The following is a 13,639-nucleotide window of genomic DNA, read 5'->3' on the forward strand; positions in this document are numbered from 1 at the left end:
CATCCCAAATGCACAATTTTTAACTGAAATGTTTGAGGAAAATATGCTTCTAACGTGGCACATGAAACATTCCACAAGAAATAGAGGCAGATCCTGATTTTCATGTCAGCGCAAGGCTCGCTGCGGGTGTTAACCGATTTGGCACAGCAGAGGGAATGTCATGGAAATGTGCTCAGTGGAATGCAAATTTAATGGCAGAAAACTAAAACTAAATGCAAATGAGCACAATCTAAGAACCAGTGAAGCATGCAACTCTTTTTATCACAAAAGCTACTTTAAGAGTCAAGACTTCCACACGTTTTTCATTTCTCTATAGCTTTGGTCAACTATACTTCCTGCCCTGAAGCTCCTCTTTTCAAAGTCTAAGTGAGAACTTCTCTAGACCAGTAGAGCCCAGTTGATGTCACTTTGAAAGAGATTTGCGAATAGAGCTTTGTTATATGGAGATAACTGCCTAAGAGTCCAGTACATATCATTTACAACATAAGAGGGGCTAAACATTACGACTGACGGTGCAAGTGTACCGAATATTGACCTTGTGTGTAATATGAAGAGAGTAGCAGATCTTTTTTTTAATTTGAATACTGTATTTAAATAATGATAATTCTTGTTATATTAACACAGGTCCTGGAAGGAAAACCCATATTTGCTGACTGTTTTGGAAACCTGGTGCCGCTAACCAAGAGTGGGCAGCATCATGTCTTCAGCTTCTTTGCCTTCAAAGAGAACAGACTAGCCCTGTTCATTAAAGTATGTTAGAAAACATAAGTTTCAGCTTTCTACCAGTTCATTCGGCGATTGATTTGTATTTTTTAATTGATGCACAGATTAGGGACACGGCACAGGAGCCATGCGGTCGGCTTTCCTTCACGAAAGAACCACGCACATACCGCAGTTTGAACCATAATGCGATCTGCAACCTTAACATAACTCTCCCAACATATTCCAAGGTCAGTCTAAAATTGAATTTAAATTTTAAAAAATAGTTGATGTGAAACTTGTCACTGTGAAACATTTTTGTTTCCTTCTTTCGAATAGGAGTCTGATTCTGAGCAAGACATGGATGACGAGGTAAACAGACCTTCCTGATGCACTCTCGCAACAAGAAATAAAACATTTGCTGATATCTATGCTTTATCCACTTTCACATGCAGAGTGAGAAGAGTGACAAGAAATGTAAGTGAAGCTTTTACAGTTTTAAGAAATGTGTGAACCAGTGATCAGCATCTTTGGCATTACTATTTAAATTTCATTGTAATCTGTTACATGATCTGAAACTACAGTACTCCATTCTACACTCTATTAAATATCAATTGTCACTGTCTAATGGAAAGCACATGCAGTGGTGCCTTGAAATACGAGTGACCCGACTCGTGAGTTGTTTTTTTAATAGATTTGATCTGTTATCGAGAGGATTTTCATTTTTTTTTTAGCTTCAATTTGTGAGCACAAATTTGAGATTCCTGTATCATGGCAGTGATCTGAGAAATGTCGAATATACAGCATTTTACTAAGTCACTTAACAGTAGTAGTAAAAGTCTATTCTTGTTCGTTTGTGTCTTTATGACTGTTCAGTTTTACACTGTCTCCAGTTGGCCAAGGTGCGCACACCTGAAAGAACAGTCCAATACATTGAATTGCATGAGTAAATCATGATGGACAAACTGTTTCATCCTTTACATTCTCTATATTTCTGTTCTTATTTTATGTATTTATAAAATACAACATTATACGGTGCTATTTCTCCTCCTTAAAACCACAAAACGATTTTTTGTGGGGAGGCTGGAACGAATAAATTGTATTTCTATTTATTTCAATAAGGAAATATGATTTGATATCAGTGTTTTGCGTCATGAGCTTGGTCATGGAACAAATAGAACTCATATCTCAAGACACCACTGTACTGTATGTTGAAGTACTACTTTTCATTTGTAATTCCATGTTACATAACACATTTACAATCAAGATGAAGACAATGACATTAGTGAACAGATGATAGAGTGATCATAAAGGTTGTGACATAGTGTTAGCCCCGGGAAAACATGTATATGCCAAAATATGCACTGTTTGATGTGTTACTTAAAATTTGAATCCCCCTTGCTGTGTTACTTTGCTGTCCTAACACTTCCTTATTGGTGGCTATGCTCTGGCTGTGCATTTCCCTTCCACTAATTCTGCCATAGTGGCTCTTTCTTTGCTTCCCTTGCTCTCTTTCTTTCTCTTTTTGAGGTCTTTGAATTGTACTTATTTGAATCCACTTCAACTAATTTAGATTCCATGCTATTTGAGCTTGACCTCATTCATCAAGGATGACAGTATTATTTAATAATAGTGCAGTGTTATTTTGGGAACCAGGGGCAAATTTGTTTTGCTCTGTACAGAAATAATGGAAAATATGTTTTGCTGAATTATTTTTAACGTTAATATATTTTCAATTTAATTTTACCTTGTATTACCACTTTGTCCTCTACAATTATCTTTTATTTACTGGTTATTGTGGTTACATTTTATCTATTTGACTGTACTGTAAATTACATCCATAGTCACATTTTATCATAACGGTTAAGTGGAAGACTGTACAACTCCATTGATTTTACTCACCTCACACACCAGTTTCATTCATTGATTAACTATTTATTTAATTTACAATAATTTATCTGTGTTTGAGTTGGTTTTGTTAAATATCACAAAATAGTACTCGGAATACGGATCACATTTTTATCGCAAAAAATTAATTTCCTTTTGAGGTCGGGATTCATTACGCTGTTACCAAAAGCTTTTATTTAAACTGGCTTTAGTACTTGATTTTTTGCCACACATAACTCTCCATGTCATTGGCAATCTTGAGAGATTATTGTTTCTCCATTCTCCATCCTGTCCCTTTGTTCCATACAATGTTTGGTTCTTGGTTGTTTATTTTTGTTCTGTTTGGCAATTTTATTTTCGTTATGTTTGATTTCCTCTCTCATGAATTGGGACACTACCATTATTATCAATTACTAGTTAAGGCATTCAAATTCCACATGAAGTATTTTTCTGGGCTTTGCTTAGGCTATTGCTGCTCTACTCAGCTAAAACTTCTGGATCACTTTTTCCTGTTTTTTGGTCCTTTTTTTCCCCATCTTTTAGTCTCTGAAGACTTCCTGATTCTCTATCCTAGCCATCCTTCCTTGATCTCTGAACTCAGTCTGGATTTTAACAGCATTGTCTTGATCAAAGTTTTCTGATGTCTCTCCTCCCCACTTCATTTGTCCCCTATGTCATTTCCTCTTTTTGGTTGATGAACGTTTTTAACTGAAGATGATGAATCTGAATCAACGTTCTCACTGAAAACGAGTCAACCTCTGGACCCTGCAGCCCTTGCTAGCCCGGATCTTCTGTCTGATATGTCAGACGTAAAAATTCCTGTTGTGAATTCTGAGCAATCAGATCACTTGAAAGATTTGGAGGCAGATGGTTCTGGATGGAATGAAGAAAAGGAATCTCTTGCCAGCTACGAACTACAACAGAGGCTTGGAAAGGTTGGAGGGATTCAGAGGAACCGGATTAGTAACTCTAAAGAGGAAGCGCAAGAGGATAGTGCAAGAAAAGCAAAGAGGTTCTCAGTTTTAGAGTCACTTGAAGCAAGGAATGTTGAGACAAAGAGCACTTTAAGCAGACTTGCCACAGAGGACCTGGCATGCATGGGCTCATACCCTGGCATAGACAAAAACCTGAAACAGCAAGCTGCATTGATGGATCATTCTCAGGAGGAGGTTGTCCAAGAAACGGCTGAATGTCTTACTGTGAAGTCTGATGGTAAACGAAGGCCTCCTGACATCAAGAAACCTATTAGGAGAAAAATACGAGACAGAGAACGTTCTGCATATAGTAGCTCTGAAGGAGAGTTTGAAAGGATGAGCTCTGAGGAGTCATTAGATGGTGATGCTGTTCTGAATGAGAGTGGTCTTGTTCATGCACCAGTAATAGATCCACCAATTTCTCCTTGTGTGGTTGAAACACCTATCGGATCAATAAAGGACCGGGTTAAAGCCTTACAAAACCAAGTTGAAGAGGAGGAAGGCCTTAAACATGCTCAGGTACAGATTCTAAGACCGTCCCTTGCAAAAACAAAAATGGAGGATGAAATGCCACAGCTCCCCAGTGTTCCCAAATCCCCCAGATCTCAGACAGAAAGATTAGAAGAGACAATGTCTGTTAAGGAGCTGATGAAAGCATTCCAGACCGGCCAGGACCCTTCAAAAAATAAATCGGGGCTTTTTGAGCACAAAGCATTGGCGTCTTGTGATTCCACACAGGCAATCGAAATAACAGATTTTGAAGATAAAAAGGAGACTGACCAAAGTCCAAAACTGCCACCAAAATCCGAAAGTCAACACCCTAGCAGTACCCATCATGAGAATGACTTTCAAAGAAGTGACAAAGCTGGCTCTGGAAATCCACCAACAGGCATACTTAAAGATACCTCAAAGGAATCGCTACTAATCTCTGATGCAAATGGTGGAAAGACGGTCACATTTTGTGATGACAAAGGTGTTCACACAAGCAAAAAGTCAACTGAACCTTTTGTAAAGCAAAGTATGTCCGTTAAAGAGCTAACAAAAGCATTCCAGTTTGGGAAAGAGCCTTCAAAATGCCAAGATGGGCTCTTTAAGTATGACTCCGATTCTCCTCCGAATATTTCGGCACCAGAAGCAGTCGCTCTCAAAGAAGCTACTCGCCCACAGGAAGCAAAATCTAACATTCGAACTACAGATTACAAGTCCCCTGATGCATCAGAGTTAATGTCAGATGACGTTTGTTTTGGAAACAAGGTAGACAATGCTGATGTAATTCAGCATGACAAGGGGAGGACTAGTCTTCAGAGAGAACTATTAACGAGGAGGGACTGGCGAATGATGCAAGTGGAAGAGCAGTCTCTCAGCACCGGTATGACTTTATCTGAAGAATTGCAGATAAGCCCCGACCGCAGGCCTTCTGAGGACTTTAGTGCTGACATAAAGGCTGAGCTGGAAGAAAGTCCTGAGTACCAGCTTTTCAAGCAAACATCCACAGCCTTAGATGTGAGCTTTCAGAGTGAAGGATCTGATGTGGAGACACTGGTTGATAGGCTGCCAATGTGCAGTTCATTCGGGGGAACTATTTCTCCTATTGATGATCAAATGATTGATGTAGGATTTGAATTTACACATCTGATGAACAATGATAATGAAGATGAAGACATCACAGTTGAGGAACCAATACTGGAAGAGGTCCACATTAGTAGGAACACAGATAGGGAGGCGTTCACATCAGCTAAAGATATGTCAGCAATGACGTCCTTCATGGAAACAGACTTGGATCAGTATCTACAAACCAATTCTGAACCAAATCAGCCAACACAAGAGTTTATTATTGAGGAACATTTTGAACAAATTGTCCTGATTAAGGAAAAGGAAAATGACACCGGCACATTCTCATCTGGAAGTCTTGAGTTTGATAAAGAACGAGAAAATGATAATAAAAACATTAAAGATCAGTCACTGAAGTTGGAAAATGAGGAAGCAGAGAGTGAATGTAAAAAATTAGAAGGTCCAAACAGGAGACATGGGCTAATGTCAGACAAAAATGATTTGGATCTGTTTCAAGAGGTCAGCCCAATGCTTGGTTGGCCAGAAGAACAGAATAATTTGCCAAAAACAAGTTCTGAACGAGACAAAAATAAGTCATATCATTCAAGTGTCGCACAGAACTACGATGGACTTGAAGGGATGCTCCTGGATGAAGTAGTAAGTGATGAAGAAAAAGAGTGTTTAACAAGCAATGATGGAAGAAATGCATTTTTTTCGCAATACGATGATGGAACTGAAAGAAAAACAATTGAGGAACCGCTATTTCAAGAAGTCCACATTGGCAGGAAAATGGATTACCAGTCACCTGCAACAGTGCGAGATATGTCAGGGTTAGTGTCGTTAATGACAACTGACATGCATCAGTGTCTCAAAACTACACCTGCAACTCATCATCCTCTGCAAGAGACTATCACTGAGGAAAAAATTGAACAAATTATCCTTACAAAGGTAAAGGAGAAAGACGTACACTCACTTGCTTCTGACGTGGCCGGATTTGGCAAAGACCAGAAACACTTTGAAGAAACTGAAGTAAGAGATGACAGAAATGAGGCATCTTGTTCTAGTTTGGGAAATGACTGTGAAGGACTTGGAGTGGCCCCTCAGGTGAACACTGACAATGAAGACATCACACCTGATGAACCACTGCTGGAAGAAGTCCACATTGTCAGAAAAACAGTTAAGCAGGCACCCACCGTAGTGAAAGATATGTCAGGGTTGGTATCCATAATGAAAATGGACATGGATCAGTGTCTGGAATCTGGTCCTGTAACAGATAAACCGCAAAAAGCGGACATCATTGAAGAAATCTTTGAACAAACTATCCGAACAAAGGAAAAAGAGAAAGACATATTTGCTTCTGATGCATCTGCATGTGACTCAGAAAAGGAACATTTTGAAGAAACTGATATAAGAGAAAACAAACACAAGACACCACATTCCAGTTTCGGAGATAACTATGATGAATGTACAGTGGCCCCCCAGATTAACCAGGATGATCATGATGACAAGAAAGCCAATAACCAGGACCCAATAGCAGTAAGAGGGTTAGTGTCCTTCATGAAAAATGATTTGGAGCAATGTCTCAAAAGCGTACCAGATCAAACACCACAAGAGAATATAGTTGAGGAAAATTTTGAACAAATTATCCCAATAAAGGAACAAGAGAAAGACATTCATCCATTTGCTTCTAATAAGGCTAGGTTCGGCACAGAGCAGAAACATTTCCAAAAAACTGATAGAAGAGAAGAGGGAAATAAGACACCTCGTTCCAGTTTGGGAGATAACTATGAGGAACTCACAGTGGCCCCTCAGATAAACAATTATAATGATGAAATCATAATGGATGAGCCACTACTTGAAGAAGTCAATTTTGGTGAGAAAATCAATAACCGGGCACCCACAGTTGTGAGAGAGATATCAGGATTAGTGTCTTTACTGAAAAACGACTTGGATCAAAGTTTCGAAACAACTTTTGTACCAGATCAACCACCACAAGATTGTGTAATTGAGGAAAATATTGAACAAGTTATACAAACAAAGGGAATCGAGAAAAACTTTCATCTCTTTGCTTTTGATGATGCCAGGTTTGGGACAGAAGAGGAACATTTCGAAAAAACTGTCAAAATAGAAGATAGGAATATGACATTGTGTTCCAGTTTGGGAGAGGACTATGAAGAACTTGGAGTGTACAACGATAATGACGACATCACAACTGATGAGCCATTACTTGAAGAGGTTTCCATTGGCAAGAAAACAGATTACCAGGGACGCACAGCAGTGAAGGATATGTCAGGGTTGGTGTCCATAATGAAAATGAACATGGATCAGTGTCTCGAATATTGGCCTCTGACAGATGAACCACAACAAGAGGAGATAATTGAGGAAAACTATGAACAAATTATCCTTATAAAGGAAAAAGAGGAAGCCAAATCTCCACTAGCTTCTAGTGTGGTTGCATTTGGCACCGAACAAAAACATTTTGAAGAAACTCATATAAGAGAAGACAGAAATAAGACACCTTGTTCCAGTTTGGGAGATGACTCTGAGGAACTTATTCCAGCCCCTCAGATGCAGAATGTAAATGAAGAAATCGCAATTGATGAACCACAACATGAAGAAGTTCAAATTTCAGAGAAAATCAATAACCAGATACCCACGGCAGTGACAGATATGTCAAGTTTGGTGTCCTTAATGAACAATGACTTGGATCAAAATCAGGAATCAGACCAAGACGATATTTTTGAGGAAAATGTAGAACCACTTATCTCAACCAAAGGAAATGAGAAAGACATTCACAATTTTGTCTCACATAAGCTTCAGTTTGCCAAAGAATTGAAACATTTTGAAGAAACTGTTCGAAGAAAAGACGAAATTAGGACATCTTGTTCCAGTTTGGGGGACAGCGAAGGACTTGCAATGGCCCCTGAGATGAGCGATGACAATGATGAAATCACATTTGAAAAAGAACTACTCGAAGAAGTCCACATCGGCAAGAACATCGATAACCAGGGTCCAAGAGCTGTGAAAGATAAGTCACGGTTGTTGTGCCTAACAACAACTGACTTGGATCAGTGTCTCGAAAAGAAATTTGATGAGAAACCACCACAACAGGTTTTTGAAGAAAAGGCTGAACAAAGTATCTTAAGAAAGGAACAAGAGACAGACATTTATTCATCTGTTTCTGTTGAAATAAATCACAAAGTTGTGGGTAGACCTGAAGGAACCGATCATGCAAACGTGGATCATCAATCATTTGAAATAAATGCAGCCAAAGACACAGAGAATGAGTATGGAATTTCCAAAGCCCCCCAAGACCTAAAAGAACTTTCTGGGACGTTGTCAGTCAATCTAAGTGACTTGACTAAAATCACAGAGTCTGTGACTATCTGGCCAGAGGAAGAAACTAATTTTCAGAAACAGGAGTATGTCACTGATGATGTAAAAGTGGATCACACAACACAAGAAATAGGTGAAAGTCAGGCCTTGACTAAAGAGCTCCCAATCACACAAGAATGGAACGGGCAAAAGCCTTCATATCAACCATCTACTGAAATAAAGGAGATTCCGGGTATGATATTACTGCTAAAGAGTGACTTAGACCAATGCTTGATGGATAGACCAGTGAAATATCAGACTCCAGAAGAGGACATTATTCAGGAGAAATTTGAACAAGTTATTCTGACTAAATTCAATACATCTCTTAGTGAGGAGAACCCTGAAAATGACAATAAACACAATGGAGAGACAATGACACAGATGCAGACTCATGTAGTTGAAGGCAAAGAAGTCAGTCCAAGTTCAGTTATCAAGGCATCACTCCAGGAAGTTTGCACTGATGAAAAGAAATACAGACAAGATAATAAAACTCGGGGGGATATGTCAGGCATGTTGTCACTCCTTGGGGATGACTTAGATCATTACTTAAAGGAAGAACCAGCTCTGATGCAATGCCACCCCATCGAGGAAGTTGTCCATGAGGCCTGCAACCAAATTATAATATCAAAAGACACTGACAGAAAATCAAGTACATTTTCGACTGAAAATGGCACAATGCCCTCAGATGAGGCCATATCAAAGCAAATAAAATGCACGTCTTACTCACATGAGGTGATGGAAGAAAGTTGGAAGAGTTTCCTGGTTCAAGAGGATGCGTCAGCTGGTGTACAGTCACATTTTAGTGACTATAGTGAAAGTACTAAGGAATTTCCAAAGCCATATGAAACAATGGGTGAATGCATGAATGAATATAAAGAAGATGCCAATTTTGCCACCACTGGCGCACTTATACCACGAAGGCCAGTTGATTTAAAGAACCTTGATACTGACAGTGTTGATGAACCAGATAAAGAGCTTTATCCACGAGACTCTCTGGAGGCAAGTCCGGTTGTGGAAGATATGTCTTTGAAGAAATCCCCTGATTCCATTGAGCCAAGCCCTACAAGAGAATCCCCTTGTCCAGATTCTCTTGAAGGAAGCCCCACTCAATCAGATGACCCCGGAGACCGACCATTGCCATCCAAGGCAGCTGTGTATGAGGAGTATGCATCACAACTTAAAGCTTGTATAGCTTTTGATGCAAATATACCAGAAGATGACAATGAACCAGAAAACGTCACACAAATGGAAGGTGACAACTATCTTTCTTTCCATGAAGATGAACAGGAGGATTATTCCACAATCAATCAATTTACCCCAGAAGAGGAGATGTTTAAAATGGCCGCAAGGATCAAAACTTTTGATGAAATGGAACAGGAAGCCAAAACCAAAAGGGATACATCCCCTTATGCATCATCACAGATAAATGATGATGTGGATATTGAGCTAGATAAACAAATGGCCACAGCTACAGATACACCAGGGGAATATTTTGAAAAAAACGTTGTAGAAACAGATATTGGTTCAAGTCATAGTATACATGAAGAGAGGGGAGAACGTCAGTCACAAATAAACCCAGAATTTCCAGGAAATGAAGAGTCTCCACAACTCTTGGAAGAAGGCCCATCTGAAATACATGACAGTGGCAATAATTCAAACAGGGGAGCTGCTGATTCGCATTTTCATAGCTTTGTTACAGAAGACCTCCATCCTGATGAAAAAAACGGTGACCTACTCCAAGGAATTGCTGAACCTTCAACTACAGTGGATATCCGAGAAACCCAATGTTGTACATCCGGGTTTGACGATTCTGTAACCGACAATGGACAAGTTGATGAACAGAAGACATTTGATGATTATGATCGAGCAGAGGACAGGAAAACACTTCATAAATCATCTGCTCAATCACCAAGCGATGCCAAAACCCCTGATCAATTTCAATTTGAAGAGGGAAAGCTATTTGAAATGACCAGAGGGGGCGCAATTGATCTCACAAGAAGTTTTGATGAAAATCTTGAAGGATATAATTTTTTTCAAATCGAGGAACATCCAGTGGATGAAGTTGTTTCAGAGGGGAGTGGGGAAGAGCAAAACACCTTGTCAAAATTTGACAATAGGGATTCAGTTGGAGAGGAAGTTGTGCAGAAGCCAACAACGCACATTATTCCTACTCCCAAACCCAGAACTCTCCTGACACCATCATGTGACATGTCAAAGAGTGAAAAGCACCTTTCTGAAGCTGATCTTGGTTGCTCAACAGACGTTCAACTGGGTTCCCCAATAGAATTGGAGACGCTAACCATTATTGAAGGTACTGACAAAGGCCTTATTGGCATTGGAATAAACTATCGTGACTCCACAATTGCCGATATTCAGTCAAGCACAATGACGGAGACATTGGCATACCCAAGGCAAAGCTGTGATTTATTATACTCCTCTGCTGATGAGGATGAGGAAGACGACCAGCGCTCAGTCATTGAAATGTCTTTTTCAGGTGCACAGGCCAATGTGAATCAAGGCAGTATCACAAAGGAGGATAGCCAATTAAAACTGGAAAGATTCTGTGAGAACCATGAGCCCGGTTTGGTTAGCAAAACAGAAGACCCAACCATGATTCGCAGAACAAGATCTGAGACAGACGGTGGTCAAAGTAAATGCTCTGGGAAAAGCAGCAGAAGTTGTTCTGACAGTGAAAAACCCACAGATGAATCGAGCCTTTCTTCAGCTAGACCTCTTCCCACAACAAGACAAATGAAAGGAATCCAAATACGTCAGACTGAAGAATCATCTATTTCTTTGGACACTGATGACATCAGCAGCTCAAGTCACAAGAGTCCAGATTCTGTCATCTTTATGTATGACATCCCGACCTCAAGTCGTTTGGATCCTTTGATGGGTGTACAACCCTCTACTGGTACAGTGGATGTGTTTGAATCTAGGCCTACCTGGGATGACACGGTGGAAAATCAGATGCGGAGAATCGCCGATGAACACACTCCAGAGTGCATGGCAGGTATGGCCAGGTCTACTTAGGCTTTGTCTTTCCTAGTCCTTCTCCCTAGCAGCAAGTCTTCTTTTCTCCTTCATAAGAGCATTCTGAGATGATACATGTGTGTGCATGTATTGTCTTTTGCCCGTCGAAAAGTTACTTGTCCATCTCATCTGTGTCTGTCTCCGATCTCAAGATTGAATGGTCATGTTGGTTTTAGTTCACAAGCTTATTTTGATGCAGACTACTGGTATCTCCGATACTAATTTAGCTTGGCTAACATTACTAAGCTTCATCTGCTGATCGTAACCATAGAATCATATTTTGGAAACTCTCTAGAGCGATGAATCCAACCTTTATCTTTTCATCAATGTCAACATTGCATTTCCACATTTAATTTCAGGTTTGTTACAATTCATAAAGCCATAATCCTTGGGAAAATAGCATCTGTATTTACAGCAAACGATGTGTACAGGTACAGTTAAAAATATTTAATTTTAATGTGGTGGTATTTTAGTGGATTGGCAAGATGATGCTGACAGGAAAGAGGAGACATTAGCTATCATTGCAGATCTCCTTGGCTTCAGCTGGACTGGTAAGCTCAAGTACATTCTCTCTCACTCTCTTTTTTCTAAAAAAATCTGTTTTGATCATGCTAATATTTATGTAAAACACTTAAATGGATGTTGTTATTATTTTGTCAGCAACAGCACTCTCAATATAACTTTCATATTGTGTTGTCTATGACCCCAGAGCTGGCAAGGGAACTGGAATTCAATGAGGATGAAATCCAATTAGTTAGAACACAGAATCCCAATTCACTTCAAGAACAGAGTCATGCCTTACTTCAACATTGGGTTGAACGGGAAGGCAAACATGCCACAGGTACGTATTAGTTCAGCCTTATTCAAAAAGACAAACTAGGAGTATTTGTCTACTCTGAATATTGGCAATTATTGCACTTAAATTGTTAAAAACCCCGTAAAGTGATTTCATTATTTTCTTTCTGAAACATTTAATGTGTTATAACTTTTGTACTGGCAACTCCTTTTATCCATTCAAATTTGGCATGCTTGTTACATTCTTCTTTGTGATGTGTCAAATTTGTAAGACCTTTTATTTTCATTTTACAGGGACTTTAATGTTTTAAATCTTGATTTTTAATTAAAATACCGTCAATATACAATTGATATACCATTCAAGCTTCTGACAATCATTGTGAAACAATTCCACAGAAGATTGCCTGATTAAGAGACTGACCAAGATCAACCGGATGGATATTGTTCATCTAATTGAAACACAGATGAACAAGTCACTCCAAGAACAAACCTCAAGAACATATGCAGAGATTGAGAAGACATTGGACCATAGTGAAGGTACTTTTGGGACATATTTTTTCTCTCAGTGTTTTCAGTCAGTACACTAAATGATCGGTTTTTATTCCATCATATATATAAAAATACACTGTCTGGAAAAGAAAAGATTCATGAGTCCATTGATTGGGTAAGAAGTAGGAGAAAGTGATGAAATCCTCATTCGGTGAATTAGCGTGCATAGGCGGCAAGGGATGAGGAAGTGATACACTTTCATTCTGCAAATCAGCAGGAAGGATTCAGGCACGTGAGTCTGTGGAAGGCAAGTGGAAGACGGCATTGTTTAAAATACAGGAAATAAAGACATGAGGGAGTCGGTCACGCCGATAATTATCGTGCGTCCCTATGTTTAATATCTTGGGGGTTTTTTTCAGTGTCAGTGGCTCTATCTTCAGTACAAGAAGATGTGGACAGCCCCAGGATTGTGAGAAGGGTGGAATCAGATCGCAAACCTCCCCCAGCTGTTTCTGAAGAAGACCTCTCTGTAGCTTCTCTCCTTGACATTCCTTCATGGGCGGAGCCTGCCGGACATATCCACTCGGAGAGTATACATGGTGACCTTTTGGAGGAAATCGAGATCTCCCAGTAATTAAATTTATTGGATTTCTAAATGCACTGTATAGTAGCGCTGAATGATTATGGGAAAATACTAATCACAATTATTTTGATTGAGATTGATATCATGATTAATGAAATGATTATTCATTTTTAGACAGTATTTATTCAACTCCTAAAACTCAACTACTCAAAATAGTCAACGTAGCCCAATACCTATTCATCCCTTTATTTTT

At 39.3% G+C, this 13,639-nt stretch overlaps 1 protein-coding gene across 1 annotated transcript in view; it reads left to right on the top strand.

Moving 5' to 3' along the window:
- LOC127613504 (ankyrin-1-like) overlaps positions 1–13,639 on the top strand; it is a gene marked incomplete at its 3' end in the record, with an annotated part of 46,214 nt that overhangs the window by 29,230 nt on the left and 3,345 nt on the right. The window contains exons 36-43 of the mRNA XM_052084568.1: positions 625–750; positions 828–950; positions 1,039–1,071; positions 1,155–1,176; positions 11,993–12,070; positions 12,229–12,360; positions 12,711–12,851; positions 13,223–13,433. Of these exons, the coding sequence (XP_051940528.1) occupies positions 625–750; positions 828–950; positions 1,039–1,071; positions 1,155–1,176; positions 11,993–12,070; positions 12,229–12,360; positions 12,711–12,851; positions 13,223–13,433 (866 nt within the window). The remainder of the gene's footprint in view (positions 1–624; positions 751–827; positions 951–1,038; positions 1,072–1,154; positions 1,177–11,992; positions 12,071–12,228; positions 12,361–12,710; positions 12,852–13,222; positions 13,434–13,639) is intronic.

Source organism: Hippocampus zosterae, chromosome 13 (genome assembly GCF_025434085.1).
Source record: "Hippocampus zosterae strain Florida chromosome 13, ASM2543408v3, whole genome shotgun sequence".
Taxonomy (NCBI): Eukaryota; Metazoa; Chordata; class Actinopteri; order Syngnathiformes; family Syngnathidae; genus Hippocampus; species Hippocampus zosterae.